Below are 14109 nucleotides of genomic sequence, written 5' to 3'. Positions count from 1 at the left end.
AAAAGGAACCTTTTTTCACTGAAAAAAGTTTATTTAACAGTGGACAAACTAGAAACATTTGATAACCCCAAGTTTGTAAGACATTTTTGGCATTTTGAACTTTGCTGCCTTTAGGGGGCACCAATGACAACCATTTTCTGCTTTTGTAAAGGCATGCATTACATGCTGACAATCCAACATAAAAAAATTAGTTGCTAGCATATTTTAGTTGGGACTTTGATTGGAGTCATCAGGGATCTGCCTCGGAATTTTTCTTCCCCCTCTTGTTACCCTGGTAACAAAAAAAACATGCATTGAAGGCAGGCATTTTGAAGTGGCATTCAAAGCCTTCACAAAAGGGTTCTGATCAGTTAAAAATTAGACATTTAAACAAGATGCATTTGTGAAGAGATTAACAATCACGTGAGCAAAAAAAGAACCAAACCCATAGTTACCTGATGTTTGGGCTGCTCAGACTGCAAACCTTTGACTTTTGAGCGTTCTTGTTCCAGAGCAGCATGTAGTGAGCTCACCTATAAAGAAAAAGAAAACATTAAGTTGTATACTTCAAAACTTTGCGCCACAGTCTTTCGTAATAAAATCCTCTATACTAGGTGATTTGTAACACCAAAATAGCCACTTAAACCCTAAGTTCTGTTTGGTTTAATTTTATGTTTTAGACTTCTTAATGACCCCTTACTGTGCTTTGACAAAATGTTCAGGTCCCGATAAGAGAAAGTCATTATAATGTGACAACCTGTGACGAAAGCTCCTCTTTGATATGCAGCAGCTCCTCCACTTGCACCAAGATTTCAGCTTTGTCTTTCACTACACACAAAAGAAGACCCAAGCAAAATATTTTAACATTGCCGCCAAACTTTAAAAATAATAATAGATTTAACACAGATCCCATTTTTGTTACGGTTCAGGCTGTCTCGGCGGAAACTATATAAATGTATTCCATACGCACACAATTACCAAAGTGAGCGGGTATCGTCTTCACCAAAGCGCAACCCTAACAATTACAGAAATGGAGTAGTGGACTTACTCTCCCCTTGCTGAAGCATCTTGAGAAGCTGTCCATTCCTGACTTTCACCTCTTTGTATTTGGCCTGCCACACACAACAAAATGTTCAGTTCATTCATACTGTACATACATTTTTAAATCATTTTATTCTTTCAACAAGGTTGTCGCATAACCAGAAGGCATCCCAAAAAGTCCCTCAAAATCAATAGGTAATGATCTAAAAATTACCAGTAGTGACCTGTCAGTACCCTAAACTGATAGTTGAGTTTGACACCCTTGCTCGTACAGTAATCATGACACAGAATACGAGACATTTTGGGGCCCACCTCCCACTGTGTGATGGTCTTCTTCAGATCACGGATCTCCTGGTCCTTCTTCTCCAGTTCATACTTAAGCTGCTCGGCACGGGGGTCCTATGATTTCATAAAAAGAGGAGGGGCAGGCATACGAGTGAATTTTAATTAGTTGGAGGGGAAAAAAAGAATATTCCACCTTAATTTTCATTCTTATTTGGCTTGTTTATTCCAATTGAGTGAGTGTTGATAGTGTTTTTATGTGGTCTTATAGGCCGGCAAATACTTCATGACGCTCTCCAGCTTTTATGTAAACTGGCTTGATTAATAAGTACAGCAAGCATGAATCATCATCGTACAATAATTAAGGACAAATGGCTGGATTTTTGGACTTTGGTTGAAGTTCTATTGGCGTGCGCACTCACGGGCTGGCGTTCAGCCGAGGTTTTGCCGCCGTTTCCACCGCTGTACTGCTCTCGCCTCTTCTCTCTTTGCAGTATTCGGTTGACGTCATCCTCTAGCTTGTTAAAGAAACGATCCTCCTGGCCCAATCCCAGGGTGGAGTTAGCCACTTCCTGGTGGGAGGGGGGCACTGTGTCAATTACCACCTTCACTTTGAAATCCGAACGAAAATCTTTAACAATCGAGAGGCACACATATCTTCAAATGGCCTGTGTGAGCGACTGACCTCTTTCTCCTGTTTCCGCTTCGTATGTTCTACAAAGAGCAAAGGTACACAAATTTAACATTTTTTAAACATGCTCCAACTGTTATTCGGACCTGGTTTGCCTTCAGCCTGGAAGTCCTTCAGCGAGACAGTCTTTTTGTCTTTGGCCTGCGGGTTCTTCTTCTTCTTTTCCTTGCCGCCGCTGCCGCCGCCGCTGCCGCCGCCTCCATCTTTACGAGACTTTGGCGAGGATGTGTTTTCTCTGCTGCCACCCTGTTGAAAGGGGGAAAAGTGCCATTGTGAATTATACCCATGTACACTCACTGTTATGATACTTTCTATATTGCGCTATAATTGTACTTGTAAAAATCACATGGGGTACTCCACTAGTCGTATGTTCTGGGGCAGTATGCAATGGATTGTGTGTGCTTGCCTGTTTTTTTTGCTCGTACTCCAATTTGCTCAGAATTAAAGCTTTTTCCAAGTCCGCCTCGTACAGCTCTGATGTCATCTTCGGTGAGAGAGAAGACGTGTTCTAGACGTGAGATGTGGAGAGCGCAGTCTGGTCCTTACCTGCTCATCTTTCTGCTTCCACTGCTGCCAGTTTTGCTGTGACTCTGAAGCGGGGATGCGTTCCGCCGGTGCGGCTCTCAAAATCTCGCCGGCTATTTCAGAAAGTGTTATGTTGGGCGATGGTCCGTGGTTTTTCTGCGGGAGCTTCTTGAAGGCCAGGTTGCGAAGCTGAAGTGGAAATAACAGTAGGGGATGCATAAAATTTCAAGTACTACTTGGAAGCTTTCATATTCCTTGCCACATAGTTTTTGATGTGGAGCATCCACAGCCTAACTACAATACGTCTGTTGCATGCACCACATGCTGGGGTGAGTAATCATTAAGATTGGAGGAAAAGGGTACTCTGATTGTTGATCTTTGCCACGTGGATTGAACTAACTCAGGAGACGTTTATCCCACCTCGTTGGCTTCAGTTTGCTCCTTCTTCTGCTTCTTACTCTTCTCCTTCTTCTTGTCATTCCCCTGAGTGGCTTTGCCTCCTGCAGTCTTCCCCGGACGCTGCTTGGCCGAGCCGGCAGCTTTGTTTCCCGTCTTTCTGGCCCCAGGGACGTCCGATTCGGAGTCCGAGTCGATCTGAAGCAGGGCAAAACGCGAGGCGGTGGTGGGAACCATAATTGCTGACGATGCCATTGAGGAAGCCTAAGAACGATGACATGAAAACCGTCACTGGAGTAAGGACAACGTTCTAACGCCTACCATCTTAATGCAACAGTGAGACGAAATATGCAAACAAATCGATGTTGATTTAAAGTAGGAAAAGCTGACATGTTATAAAAGGTGGCTAGCCACGCTTAGCATCTCCATTTCAACAAAAGCTAAATTCCGGCTTCTTTTTCCCCCTAAGCCTTCATTCGAGGACATAAATACCGATACACCACGGCCATTGAGGAAGGAAAATGACGCTCACTGTTTTTTATGCTTTCGGCGATTTATGTCGAAGAGTGGAAACGTTTGTAAAAGTTATTCAAGTCTCACTTTCACCTGTTTGGAGCTAAAGGGTTAGCTTTGCATTGCTAGCTGCTACCTGCATTTACGGGAAGACAGAAGTGTCAAAAAGGAAAGATCCGCTTTTTGGCGACATACTCGTGGGGAATTCTTTAATAATGTGTAAGAATGAAGTTAAAGTCAAATAAATTATCCGCCATCTATCTTTGATTCATATTGTTTTTTCCAGCTCATAATTTAATTACAATTAATCAATTATGCTGGATCAACTGTATTCCATTATGCAATTCCCAAGAAGACATTCAATGTTATCATTCATTTAATTTCATTTTCAAAACAAGCATTAAGCACAGCATTTCTCTTAGCTGTGCCCAATAATAATAAAAAAGAACATGTTATGCACTTGATAATGTGTGCTATGTAATCTTTTTGAAGAATTATCGACATTTGTGTGATGAGGTGTGTATGCTGCGTACACTTTATTGTGAAGAATTATGTGTTCATGTCTTTAATTTCTGGTTGAGATATGGGACTGGGCCATAGTAGATGGATTTAGGTTTGGACACAAGTGGGGGGAAATGGTTTCGACATGGATGTTTGCCAGAAATAAGTGTGTCTCAATCACAAGTTAATCACAACATTAGGTACAAGTCACATGTACAGTGGTGATTTCTCTGTTAGTGGATATTCAGTCTTAAAGGCTTGAGGCTGTTGAAGTGTTTCACCACCTGTGCAGTCATGTCAGTGAGGCTCATGCTCACATCCAGTTGGACAACGTTCTCTTGCCCATCCCCAGGGGCCTCAAGGACATTAAACTGGGAGTCCAGCAGGTCTGGCTTCATGAAGTGTCCTCTACGGTTAACCATCCTTTGACGGATGATCTCGTGATCTCCGTGCAAGTAGAGAAAGAAGATGTCAGGGAGGGAATGGGGAAGTGGAGGAGAGGAGGTGGAGGTAGACAAGGCTTTGGCACCATGGAGGAGGATGAGTCTGTATAGGAACTTGAGGGCTGAGCAGGCTACAAGTGCATCGGACCCAGAACGTCTTTCCCTGAGAAAAAGATCACACACAATCAACATTTTGATAGAAATCTATTTCATGGTTTCGAATAACCACACACTATTTTTTTTTTTATATAAATCATGCATTGGCATTATTCAACATCTCATGTTCTGTAATCTTATTGGCAAGAAGTGTAAATGGCATATTAGGTTTTATAGGTAGCACTATTGGATTGTACCATGGCAAGCTTTGAAGAGCATGCAAGCATGAAATTGAGTTTAAAGTGATAGAATTGGAAGTCTTTGTGGAAGAGGCAAATAAACATTATGGAGTTGCATAAACAAAGTATATGACTAGGGTAGCTTGAGGGAAGGCAACATGTCTGTCGTTTGATTGATGCTTAGAAATTGGAGGCTTTGATATTGAGACAGCTCACTTGAAAATTACTTTGCTTGAAGCCATTTCTGATTTTCAACATGTGCTGAAATGACACTGAAGGGGTTGAAAGCAATTTTCTTACTGGTAATATGGCATCAAGTTGTACTTTGCTTGTGCCTCTTCTTTGCAGCAATAACTGGAGTCGTTATGTGCAGTTATCACAATTTGTGTCATGTTTGAGGTATCGTAATATGTTTCCAAATGATCTATGTGCATGCTCCTGACAGACGCAGTATTAACTTTGGTACAATTTTGCTTTTAATTACTAACCCCCTGCAAATGTAATCATTTGTTTCTGTACGTGTGTCTACTTCACTTTTCAATGACATCATGCAGTCTCAGAAGCCAAGGAAACCTATCCTGAAAAGATGAATCAAAACATTATATTTGCAAGGAAACAATTCATTTATTTCATGACCGGGCGCTGCACTGACGAACTCCCACCAACCTGGTCGGTGAGTGCTTCTCCACGAGCCATTTTGGCCACATTCTCCTCTGAATGGAAGCTGTCGCCTTCATGAAGCGGCCAGCCTAGCTAATATAAAAACACACATAAAACAGGCAAGTCCAGGTGATGACATGACCGAATATTAATTTGTGATTCATGACTCAAATGATGGGTTTAATCACCTCTTTGGATAGGATGGCCCCCAAAGAGCTTCTGCATTAAAACACAACAGAGCAGTTACCTTTTTTTTAGTTTGGTGCTGTCCACAGAGTCACAAAAAATACAATCATTGCCATTTGTGACATATAGACATACATACTTCCCAGACCCTGATACCCCCATGATGATGTAGATCATCCTGCTGGAGCAACAGTGAAGAAATTAAACACACTTTATAACACTGCACACATATTTACATTCCTGTTCTAATTTATTAGCACATGGTGTGTGGTTGTTTTGCTCTAAAATGATAACTAACTTCTGTGCAAGCACTTCACGCCATGCACTTTGGCAACAATCAACTATACAAAAACACTGAGAAAAGACAGTAGTTAAAGGTATTGTCACTTAAAAACACGTTTATGCTCATTTAAATCTCTTTATCCATTCACCTGCTCTCGTTACCGCTTCTATGGAAGTGATGGTAAACAATTCTAGTTGAAAAGGTGCTGTTGTGATCACGAATATTGTACCATCGATCATGTTTACATGGCCATGGAGCGTCACCACCTACTTTGACGTAATCAAGTTCCGGAATTAAAGGGGTAGTGTTCACATTTTTTTAAAGGAAACGTGCTTCAAAATAAAATCCCGCAATTCAAGCTCTTAACTAAATTTACTCGAAGAAGGAATAAAAACCCATGAATTATATCATATCAATGATAATTTACGAATATTTATTCATTTATTATCTGAATTATCCTCACAAGGGACGCGGGGGGTGCAAGAGCCCCATGCTGACTTCGGGTACCAGGCGGGGCACAGCCAATCGTAAAGGGGAAGGAAACTGGGGTACCCACAGAAAACCCACACAAGTCCAGGGAGAACATGCAAACTCCACACAGTGAGGATTGGCCCGGGATCAAACCCTCAAACCCAAACCGCATAAAATGGAAGTTCTGTTCCTTATAATTATAAATCGTCTATCTGAAAATGTTATACTATTTTATATGCAACAATTTGACATTTATCATAAATCATTAGATACAATGCCTAATTAGAACTCGCCATCTCAACTGTTTTTTTTGTGAAACAATGAAATCACTAAGTGAAACTAGACTAAGTCTACAAAGTAAAAAAAAAAACTGAACGTTGTACAATTTTTAGACAGGCTATTTCATGTTTTCAATTTATCGATCCCGAATTGCAATGACACACATTGACAGGCCTGAGGTATAGGTTCTAGTGATCACCTAAATGTGACATCACACATTCCTAATGAGATCAAGTAGTGCGCAGGGGCCCTTTAAATTGGATCTATGATGAGAGAGAGGGGGAAGTGAGAGAGAATAAAGCGAGAGAGAGCCTGACTCCATGCTGTTTGTGCTGCAACTGTATAGGCAGCAGACATGGCCCATCCATCCACCCTGCTCCTGCTCCTGCATCCATCCCAGCCCCTTCCGCGCTGACATGCCGCATGGAGCTTCGCGTCAGCACCTCCCACGAGGATGAAAATGCTCCGCTTCCGCAGCCCCAGCATCCGTTCCCTTGAGAACCACCAGGAGATCCCATGTATCATCCGCCTGCTGGATGACTCCGAAATCTCCTGCAGCATCCAGGTAGGCAAGCATCATCCTGACAAATCTAACAAATGGTGGGATAGAATAGAGCACAAATGCACACATGCTTAATGGCAAATGGAGTAATTTTACATCATGTGTTGTTTTTTTTTTTGCCGGTGAAAAGCCAGACACAGCCTTAAATGAGCGGCCCTTGGCAGTAACATACGTTGTCGTCTGCCTCGTGCATGTGTTCCGAGAGAAGTTAGGGAGGGAAGTTTTCCACTATACACAACTGGGAATTATGGAGCTTCCCTGGGCGTGGTAAAGGAAATCATATAGTGATCGTGGCTAATTAAATTGGAATTTACATACTGAATATATTCAACTAAATGCAAAGCTTCTGTTTGCACACCCAATTTTTATCATCTGAGCCAAGGGTGGGCAAGCCAGTCCTTGGGGGCTGATGTGGGTGCATGTTTTTGTTCCAACCGATCCAGCAAAGACAAGTTAACCAATTAGATTTCTGCAGAAAACAAGAAGCACCTGACTGCAATCCACTGATTGCACTTGCAGGTCAATTGATTGGTGAAAAAGTGTCCCCTATATGGCCTGGAATGCAAAACCACACCCACTGTTGCCCTTTTTGGAATAGATTGCCCACCCCTGAACTGATTTAGGTGCACTTGTGTGAGAAAGACTGGTCAGTTGTTGTATGCAGTGTTGGGAGTACCTTTGCAATAATAGTGGTGAGCACCCTTTGTGTTAATATTGTAGCAAGTCTAAGGCACAGATTTAATTCAATTTATAATTAATGTTTATTAGAAAAATGACTTTCTGTGGTGGGGAAATGTTCTTGTTTGATTTTTAATTTTATTTAAAGTACTTATGAGGCTTTTTATGGCTGAGTCCTATTTCAGGGGTGCGGTTTTTCCTTGCAGCTGATTTTCTACCTCATAATTAGATTTTTGTAAAAAAAAAAAAAATGGATAAAAGAGTTGAAGCACATAAGAGTTAAGAAATAAAAGTTTTGGAATTCATTGAAAATAGATGAAATGTTTAAACTTGTCTGACCCGCACAGCAAATATTTTTCACTGTCATTTGAAACAAGTTAAATAACTGTCAATTGGGCCCAAAAATGGTATTACATGCATGTCCAATAACTTCTCGTGTATCCTTTTTTCCTATTAGAACAAACAAAAAAGCTTTCTAAAGTGGTTATGCGTGACCTTGTTTAGGGGCAGTCAGTCATAAAGAAATTGCCCTTCATATTTCTTGTGGCTCTCTTTGTGTTCTCTCTTTTTCCTTCTAGATTAGAACATGTGCTGAGTTCTTGTTTTGTGCTCCACTTTGCATATTTCATGATCTCCTCACCAAAGCAGCAGCAGTAGCAGCACTTCTCTTTCTTGAAACTTGTGTAATTTCTTCTTCCTTTCCATCACCTCTGCTAATCAGTGCACTATTCCAGATGTCACGAGAAAATACACCTTTCTGAAATGTTGCCACAGTACGAAAGCTAACTTTGTATGAGGACCCTGTTGCGTAAAACCCTAGGTGGTGGGCAGACTCATATCAATGAAATATTGATTAAACACACTGGCTTCACATACAGTAACTTTAAAGAGATGATTAATGAGTCACTCAGTCACATTTTCAGAGTTAGGTTGAGAGCTCAAACTGTAATTGGTTGTCTAAATTCAACATTTGTGAAAATGCTCTCCAGAAACTTGGCACTGGTTGAATAGGCAAGTCAAGTTTATTTACTTTATAATCAGTTGTGTTCAAATGTATTCAACCCCCATTACAGTGCAGTGTTTTAGCATTAGATTGTATAGTTTATTTAAAATCAGAAAATGAACACCTGTAAAATTGACTTTTGCATTTGTCTATGTTAATCCTGTAGTTTTATTTTCTCAGATTGAGAATTATAAATAAAAACAGTTATGTCAGACATGTCATGAAAATATACAGCTCTTAGGGTTGAATAGTTTTCAAAACAACTGAAGTGCTAAATCACTAAAAGTGCTTTAGAGACAAACACTTGGCATTCAAACACTAAATATTGTATACAACAAAAATATATTATCACAACCAATGATGACATCAACCTATCTGAACAATTTCTACCATGAGAAATTCCTTAACCATTCAGCGTCCCCTTCCGACTGCAATAGTTCCTTTTAAGCAGCTTTAACTGCAGCACGAGCGTATTGCGTGCATGTGTGTGGTGTGGTGCACTCAGGCAAGATACTGCGGGTATTGTTATATCACAGGTACTACAGGAGAGACAAGTGGAGTCCAAACACATTTGACCTCATGTTCTCCCTGCAGGCTGCATGCTTAGGTTTTCTTCATCTGATTTTTTTTTTATCCTATCATTTCCTTCCCTTTAAGCTCTTCTCTAACACTTTTTCTCATACACTCTTTTTGTAAGCGCCTTGGGTTTTTTTCCCCTCCCCTGGCGTGTCTGTGACACATCATGTATAATTAAGAGAGATCAGTGTCCCTCATGCGGCCGACACTCGTCAGCTGTCAGCGATTCTTTTGCATGGCGAGTGTGTCAAGATGAGGGTTAGTTGGATCAAGATGTTTTAATTTCATGCTTATTATTGAGCGCACTTTGTTGTAGCAGGGTGTCTTCTGGATGATTAAAATTTTAATATTATTTTAATATTGTTTAAAATAGAAGGTAAGTTTTTATCTGGATTTTTTGGCAATTTTCTAGCAAAGATTTATTATCATATCTTGTTATATTGTCTTAATAGCGAAATATTATTATCATTAGTATTATGTTGATACATAGTGACATAATTATAGTTTATAATGTATTTAGTGGGTTGACGGCCAACTGAAATTAACCTTGTCAATACACGCATACATGAATCTATTGTGGCTAAATTATTTTCAGTGCTGTGACCTTTTTTCCCCCCCGACATGTTTTCTAATGAGGACGGTGAGTGCGTATGAGTCAGACTATTACAAAGATAACTGACATGTCTCTAGGTATTGTTTGGAGAAAGTTAAAAATAACTTGACTGGTTCTATTCTTGTCCCACTCACCCTCCATCTCTTTAAAGCTCATCAATTCAAGAGCTCTAATCTGTTTTCTGTCTTTGATTTTTGCAAAGAGATTACATTAGAAATATATTATTCAATATAAGTTTTAGATGAAATGGCATGATATACAGCTTTGAAAAAAATTAAAAGATTTAAGAAGCAGCAATTTGGGATAAGGAAAAACACATTCTGGATGCATGCAGCATGTGGATTTTTCTTTTCTATTGTCAACTTACTTATTTATAGAAGTGGCTCCCTGGTTACCCTGTTAAGGCAATGAACCTATAGTATTGGCTCGAGAAGATATCCCCTAATAAGAGCGCCGGGAGGATGGTGTCTGAAATGTAGTCCATTGTCTTTTTTTGAAAATTGAAAATAAACTAATGAATGACTGGGAAGGACAACTACAATTGAAATGCAGAGGGTATTTCTCCTCAAACATTCCTAACAACCATTTTTTTATGGGAACAAAGGTGCCCTCAAACAGCTTTTAATTCTAATTCTATTAATCCAGAATTTTACTCAGTGTCAGATCAAATTAACTGATAGAACAGAAATATTGTTTTCGTTCTCAATCTAAAATTAGTTTTGACATGTGCTTGTTGGTGCTTGCAGTTCATTTCAACTATTTATTAATTACTATAAAACATCTAAAATATTGTCCTTCAAACGTACCAGCATCAAAGTGTGACGATACCTGCACGTCAACCTCATGTCAGCAATTAAAAAAAGAGCTTATTTTTTGGCTCCTAGTTCATTATAATGTGAAAAAGTGAAAGAGTAGAGCTGTTATTAAGAAAGGAATGTTTAGAAAAGGCTTTTTAGGTGTCAAAAGATGAAATAGGAATGGTACTAAAAATGTATCCAGTGCCTTATTAATATTCAGGGCCTTACTCAAGGACACCTCACATGTTAAAGATAATCACTGTGGTCACAGCAATTACCATCACTGGTCAGTGGCCACAACATTAGGTACACCAATGGTAGTCAATGCAAGTGTTGTATGAAATAGCCTTTTCTGATCATATTAGGTCTGTGATATATATTTTTTTAATCCACATCATTTACTGGGCACTTACAACCTACTGGGAACAATATGTCAGCAATATTGATATGCAATAAATAGACTTATTTCTATTCCTACATACTTAGAATGGACATGCCAAATGTCATTCTGGTCTGTCTAGGAATAACTAAGGATTACCAAGTCTTCCCTAAGGAGAATAACCTTGAGACCTCCCTCTGGGTGGTCCAAAAAGCAGAAGAATGACGTTCAAAAGGAGTAAAAGGGCACTTCCTTTACCACTTGTGAATGTTTAAATTTGCCGTGTATTGAATTGGCATTTGTACAGAACAGTGACGCATAAATGGAAGGATAGAAATGACATCTTTTAACAGGCAGTGGTTGTTTATTTTCTATTGCAAGAGCATTTCAAATCTTTAACTGCATGTTTTTCAAAAATCACACACACAAAGTGGCTCCTTTTCTACTGATTATTCTTCTTTTGTCCATGCTGTGCTCTGAAGATAAGACCGAGAGCACAAATTACAATTGTGGCGCTGTTGCTACAATTTCAGTCACGCTCCTCCTCTTGAATGTGTGTGTGTGTGTGTGTGTGTGTGTGTGTTTGTGTGTGTGGGGTGGCAGTTCCAAGATGGATGGATGGATGGTTCTCTATTAGAATAGGAACTGGCCCTTCACCATGAATGTATAATTTATGCCTCTATATCTAAGCTTATTAGCCAGTGTACCCAGCCATGAACTCACTCCACGTGCATGCATTTTTACCCCTGCAACTTCCATTTAAATGTGTGTGTGTGTGTGTGTGTGTGTTCTAGACTTGCAAGTGATGATGAGGTAATTTACCTCTCTCATCCAAGGACAAGGTCTCAGCACAGTCATTAGGTCACATGACAGATTCCCCATCTCAGAAGTGAACCTATACAATTTGTTCATTGAAGTCGCTCCACCCTAACATGAATCTTTAGCCATTTTTTGCCATCTGAAATGCTGTGTATGCAGTAATATTAAATATAAATCATTGCGTAACAAAATTGATAGTAAAGCGTCAGTGTAAAAAAATGTGTTGGGTTAACAGGCATGCATTTAGAGAGGGATATTTCCAAAATCAAGCCGGTTGCTTCAAAAACTCCCTATTTGTTGATCAATATGTTTAAAGGACATTTTGTTAGCTTCTTAAGTATAGAATTTAGACTACTTGTTCACATTCTATCAATACCTTGTAAATATTAAGAGTGGTTAGACTCACAAAAGCATATAAATGTCTTCCCAGTAGAATTTGTAAAAGAGGAGTTATTGATCAAAAACACTTTTTCAATGAAATATAATAACAAGCCATGTACATTAACTTTGTGAGTGAATCCATCCAAAAATGAAATAGTAGTAGCCATGTTTATGATGTATGCGCATTGTATAGCTGTTGATAGTTGAGCAACCTGAAATGCTAATTTTGCAGCTCCAAACACAAATTACAACAGCAGTGGTTTTGAAATCAACTTAATGTTTAATGCCAAAACATTTGTTATTCTCCCCACTGTGGCACAGCTGTGTTGTTTAGCAATGTCACTTATCAGACTTAGTGTTTTTGTTTAGTTACCTGCAGCCATTTGTTTCCCAAAAGGCCTTTTTTATTGCTTGTGTAATTGGTCCAGCAGTACACAATATTGACTTTGTTGTACAAATCTGTTTTTTTAGTAATAACTTAGTGTTTTGATGCCATGAACTTGGATTAGCCGGACCTAAATTCCTACAGAAGCCCTACCAGAATCTTGGAAAAGAATAGACTGTTTTCACAAAAGGAAGCATTTCCATAATGTTTCATTTGAAGCGTAATCATAGGTCATTTCCCAGGCTTGTCTCTCCATTATATGTTTGGGCCAGTCTGGCTCTTGCAGTTTTTGATCCTCAGCTTGGCTCCTAAAATCTTCAGAGTGTCGCCTCAGAGGATGATTTGCCTCCTGCATCATCGGCTGGAAGTCTAATCTTTTCAAGTGGTCCAAACAGCAGCGAGTGACCCACTTAGACTTGACAAACTCGAGTCTCCTCAGTCAAATGTTCTGTATATAAAAAAAACAGCCTAAATCAGCTCATGCATGAGAAATTCTTTGAAGTTTCATAAAGCGGGAGGTGTCTTACTGTGTGGCATTTTACACCTGATCATTTCACTTTTACGCAATATAGTATTTTAAAATGCAATTAACTTTTATCATTTTCCATGTGCAGTTGAAACAAGAATTTCCCTTCCCAAATGCAAAGTGTTTTGCTCTTGATGTACACATGCAAAGGGATTAAAAGAAGAATGAGTACATTTTTACTTTGGTTAGATTTTTAATTTTTTGATACAATAAGCGGTCTAAAAGCCTGTCTACCCTAACACCTCCAACCCCTTTGCTTTTACCCTCTATGATCCAAACCCAATATTTATAATTAATGACATTTCATCTTTACATTGAGCCAATTAGCTGGGCCGTGCCACGAGAAGAAACAAGTAAAGTGGATAGGAACCGGTCATAATTGATCTGACGTGCGTATTAATTAAACAACACCAGCCATTTAAGTGGGACACACAACTCAGGGTCCTAGCGCTTGAATTTAGAATAAATACACAAATGCTTTTACTTTAGGAATGTAGGAAATATTTTGAAACAGTTTTCCAACAAAAGAGTAAACTTAGTTTAGTTTAAAACTTTATAGGAGGCCAAACACTGGGACACAAAAAAGTCTGATTCCATTGGATGAGGATTTATTGTAGAGATTCATCGTTCTATTCATTATCATCACATGGATTTTTAGTCAATTTATTTATCAATGTTCAATTATTTTGCCGAACACCCAGTCGGTGACTTTGTATCGCAAATGTGGTGTTGTAAGAGGTCATGTTCCAACATTAATAATTAATGCTTTGTGAGTTTTTGCAGATTTAGGAAGGACATCCGGAAT

General features: G+C 39.3%; 3 protein-coding genes across 10 annotated transcripts in view; 1 reads left to right on the top strand and 2 right to left on the bottom strand.

The window, feature by feature from the left end:
• Positions 1-8: 8 nt before the first annotated feature.
• Positions 9-3590, bottom strand: LOC144215701 (G kinase-anchoring protein 1-like). Of its 4 annotated transcripts, none has more exons than XM_077744789.1 (12): positions 3447-3590; positions 2939-3178; positions 2540-2707; positions 2400-2477; positions 2080-2239; positions 1988-2016; positions 1725-1874; positions 1333-1419; positions 1028-1091; positions 737-807; positions 435-512; positions 9-271 (listed from the first exon to the last, which is right to left on the bottom strand). In XM_077744789.1, the coding sequence occupies exons 2-12, from the start codon at positions 3167-3169 to the stop codon at positions 230-232; spliced, it is 1158 nt and encodes a 385-aa protein (XP_077600915.1). In that variant the 5' UTR covers positions 3170-3178; positions 3447-3590; the 3' UTR covers positions 9-229. The 4 variants fall into 4 exon arrangements, with proteins under 4 accessions (XP_077600915.1, XP_077600917.1, XP_077600916.1 ...); XM_077744791.1 differs by having other exon boundaries at positions 2089-2239; XM_077744790.1 differs by having other exon boundaries at positions 3521-3581.
• Positions 3591-3850: 260 nt separating this feature from the next.
• Positions 3851-6112, bottom strand: LOC144215629 (putative gluconokinase). 3 transcript variants are annotated; one of them, XM_077744685.1, is made up of 7 exons: positions 5984-6112; positions 5851-5906; positions 5692-5730; positions 5555-5585; positions 5373-5459; positions 5241-5284; positions 3851-4534 (listed from the first exon to the last, which is right to left on the bottom strand). In XM_077744685.1, the coding sequence occupies exons 3-7, from the start codon at positions 5727-5729 to the stop codon at positions 4162-4164; spliced, it is 573 nt and encodes a 190-aa protein (XP_077600811.1). In that variant the 5' UTR covers position 5730; positions 5851-5906; positions 5984-6112; the 3' UTR covers positions 3851-4161. The 3 variants fall into 3 exon arrangements, with proteins under 3 accessions (XP_077600811.1, XP_077600810.1, XP_077600809.1); XM_077744684.1 differs by lacking the exon at positions 5851-5906 and having other exon boundaries at positions 3853-4534; positions 5692-5733; positions 5984-6106; XM_077744683.1 differs by lacking the exon at positions 5851-5906 and having other exon boundaries at positions 3854-4534; positions 5984-6106.
• A 766-nt stretch (positions 6113-6878) lies between these two features.
• LOC144215620 (FERM domain-containing protein 3-like) overlaps positions 6879-14109 on the top strand; it is a 30454-nt gene continuing 23223 nt past the window's right edge. For all 3 annotated transcript variants that reach the window (XM_077744674.1, XM_077744673.1, XM_077744672.1), the window contains exon 1: positions 6879-7150. In XM_077744674.1, the coding sequence (XP_077600800.1) occupies positions 7040-7150 (111 nt within the window). In that variant the 5' untranslated portion in view covers positions 6879-7039. The remainder of the gene's footprint in view (positions 7151-14109) is intronic.

Source organism: Stigmatopora nigra, chromosome 22 (assembly GCF_051989575.1).
Source record: "Stigmatopora nigra isolate UIUO_SnigA chromosome 22, RoL_Snig_1.1, whole genome shotgun sequence".
Taxonomy (NCBI): Eukaryota; Metazoa; Chordata; class Actinopteri; order Syngnathiformes; family Syngnathidae; genus Stigmatopora; species Stigmatopora nigra.
Note: the sequence above shows the minus strand (reverse complement) of the source record. Positions and strands in the feature narration are given on the sequence as shown.

Coding starts and splice junctions, on each gene's coding strand:
- LOC144215701 (XM_077744789.1), bottom strand. CDS start 3,169: ATGGCATCGTCAGCAATTATGGTTCCCACCACCGCCTCGCGTTTTGCC. Junction 2,708..2,938: donor AGCAAACTGAAGCCAACGAG/GTGGGATAAACG, acceptor TTTCCACTTCAG/CTTCGCAACCTGGCCTTCAA. Junction 513..736: donor AAGAGGAGCTTTCGTCACAG/GTTGTCACATTA, acceptor TTTTCTTTATAG/GTGAGCTCACTACATGCTGC.
- LOC144215629 (XM_077744685.1), bottom strand. CDS start 5,729: ATGATCTACATCATCATGGGGGTATCAGGGTCTGGGAA. Junction 5,586..5,691: donor GGGGTATCAGGGTCTGGGAA/GTATGTATGTCT, acceptor GTTTTAATGCAG/AAGCTCTTTGGGGGCCATCC. Junction 4,535..5,240: donor CTGCATGATGTCATTGAAAA/GTGAAGTAGACA, acceptor TCTTTTTCTCAG/GGAAAGACGTTCTGGGTCCG.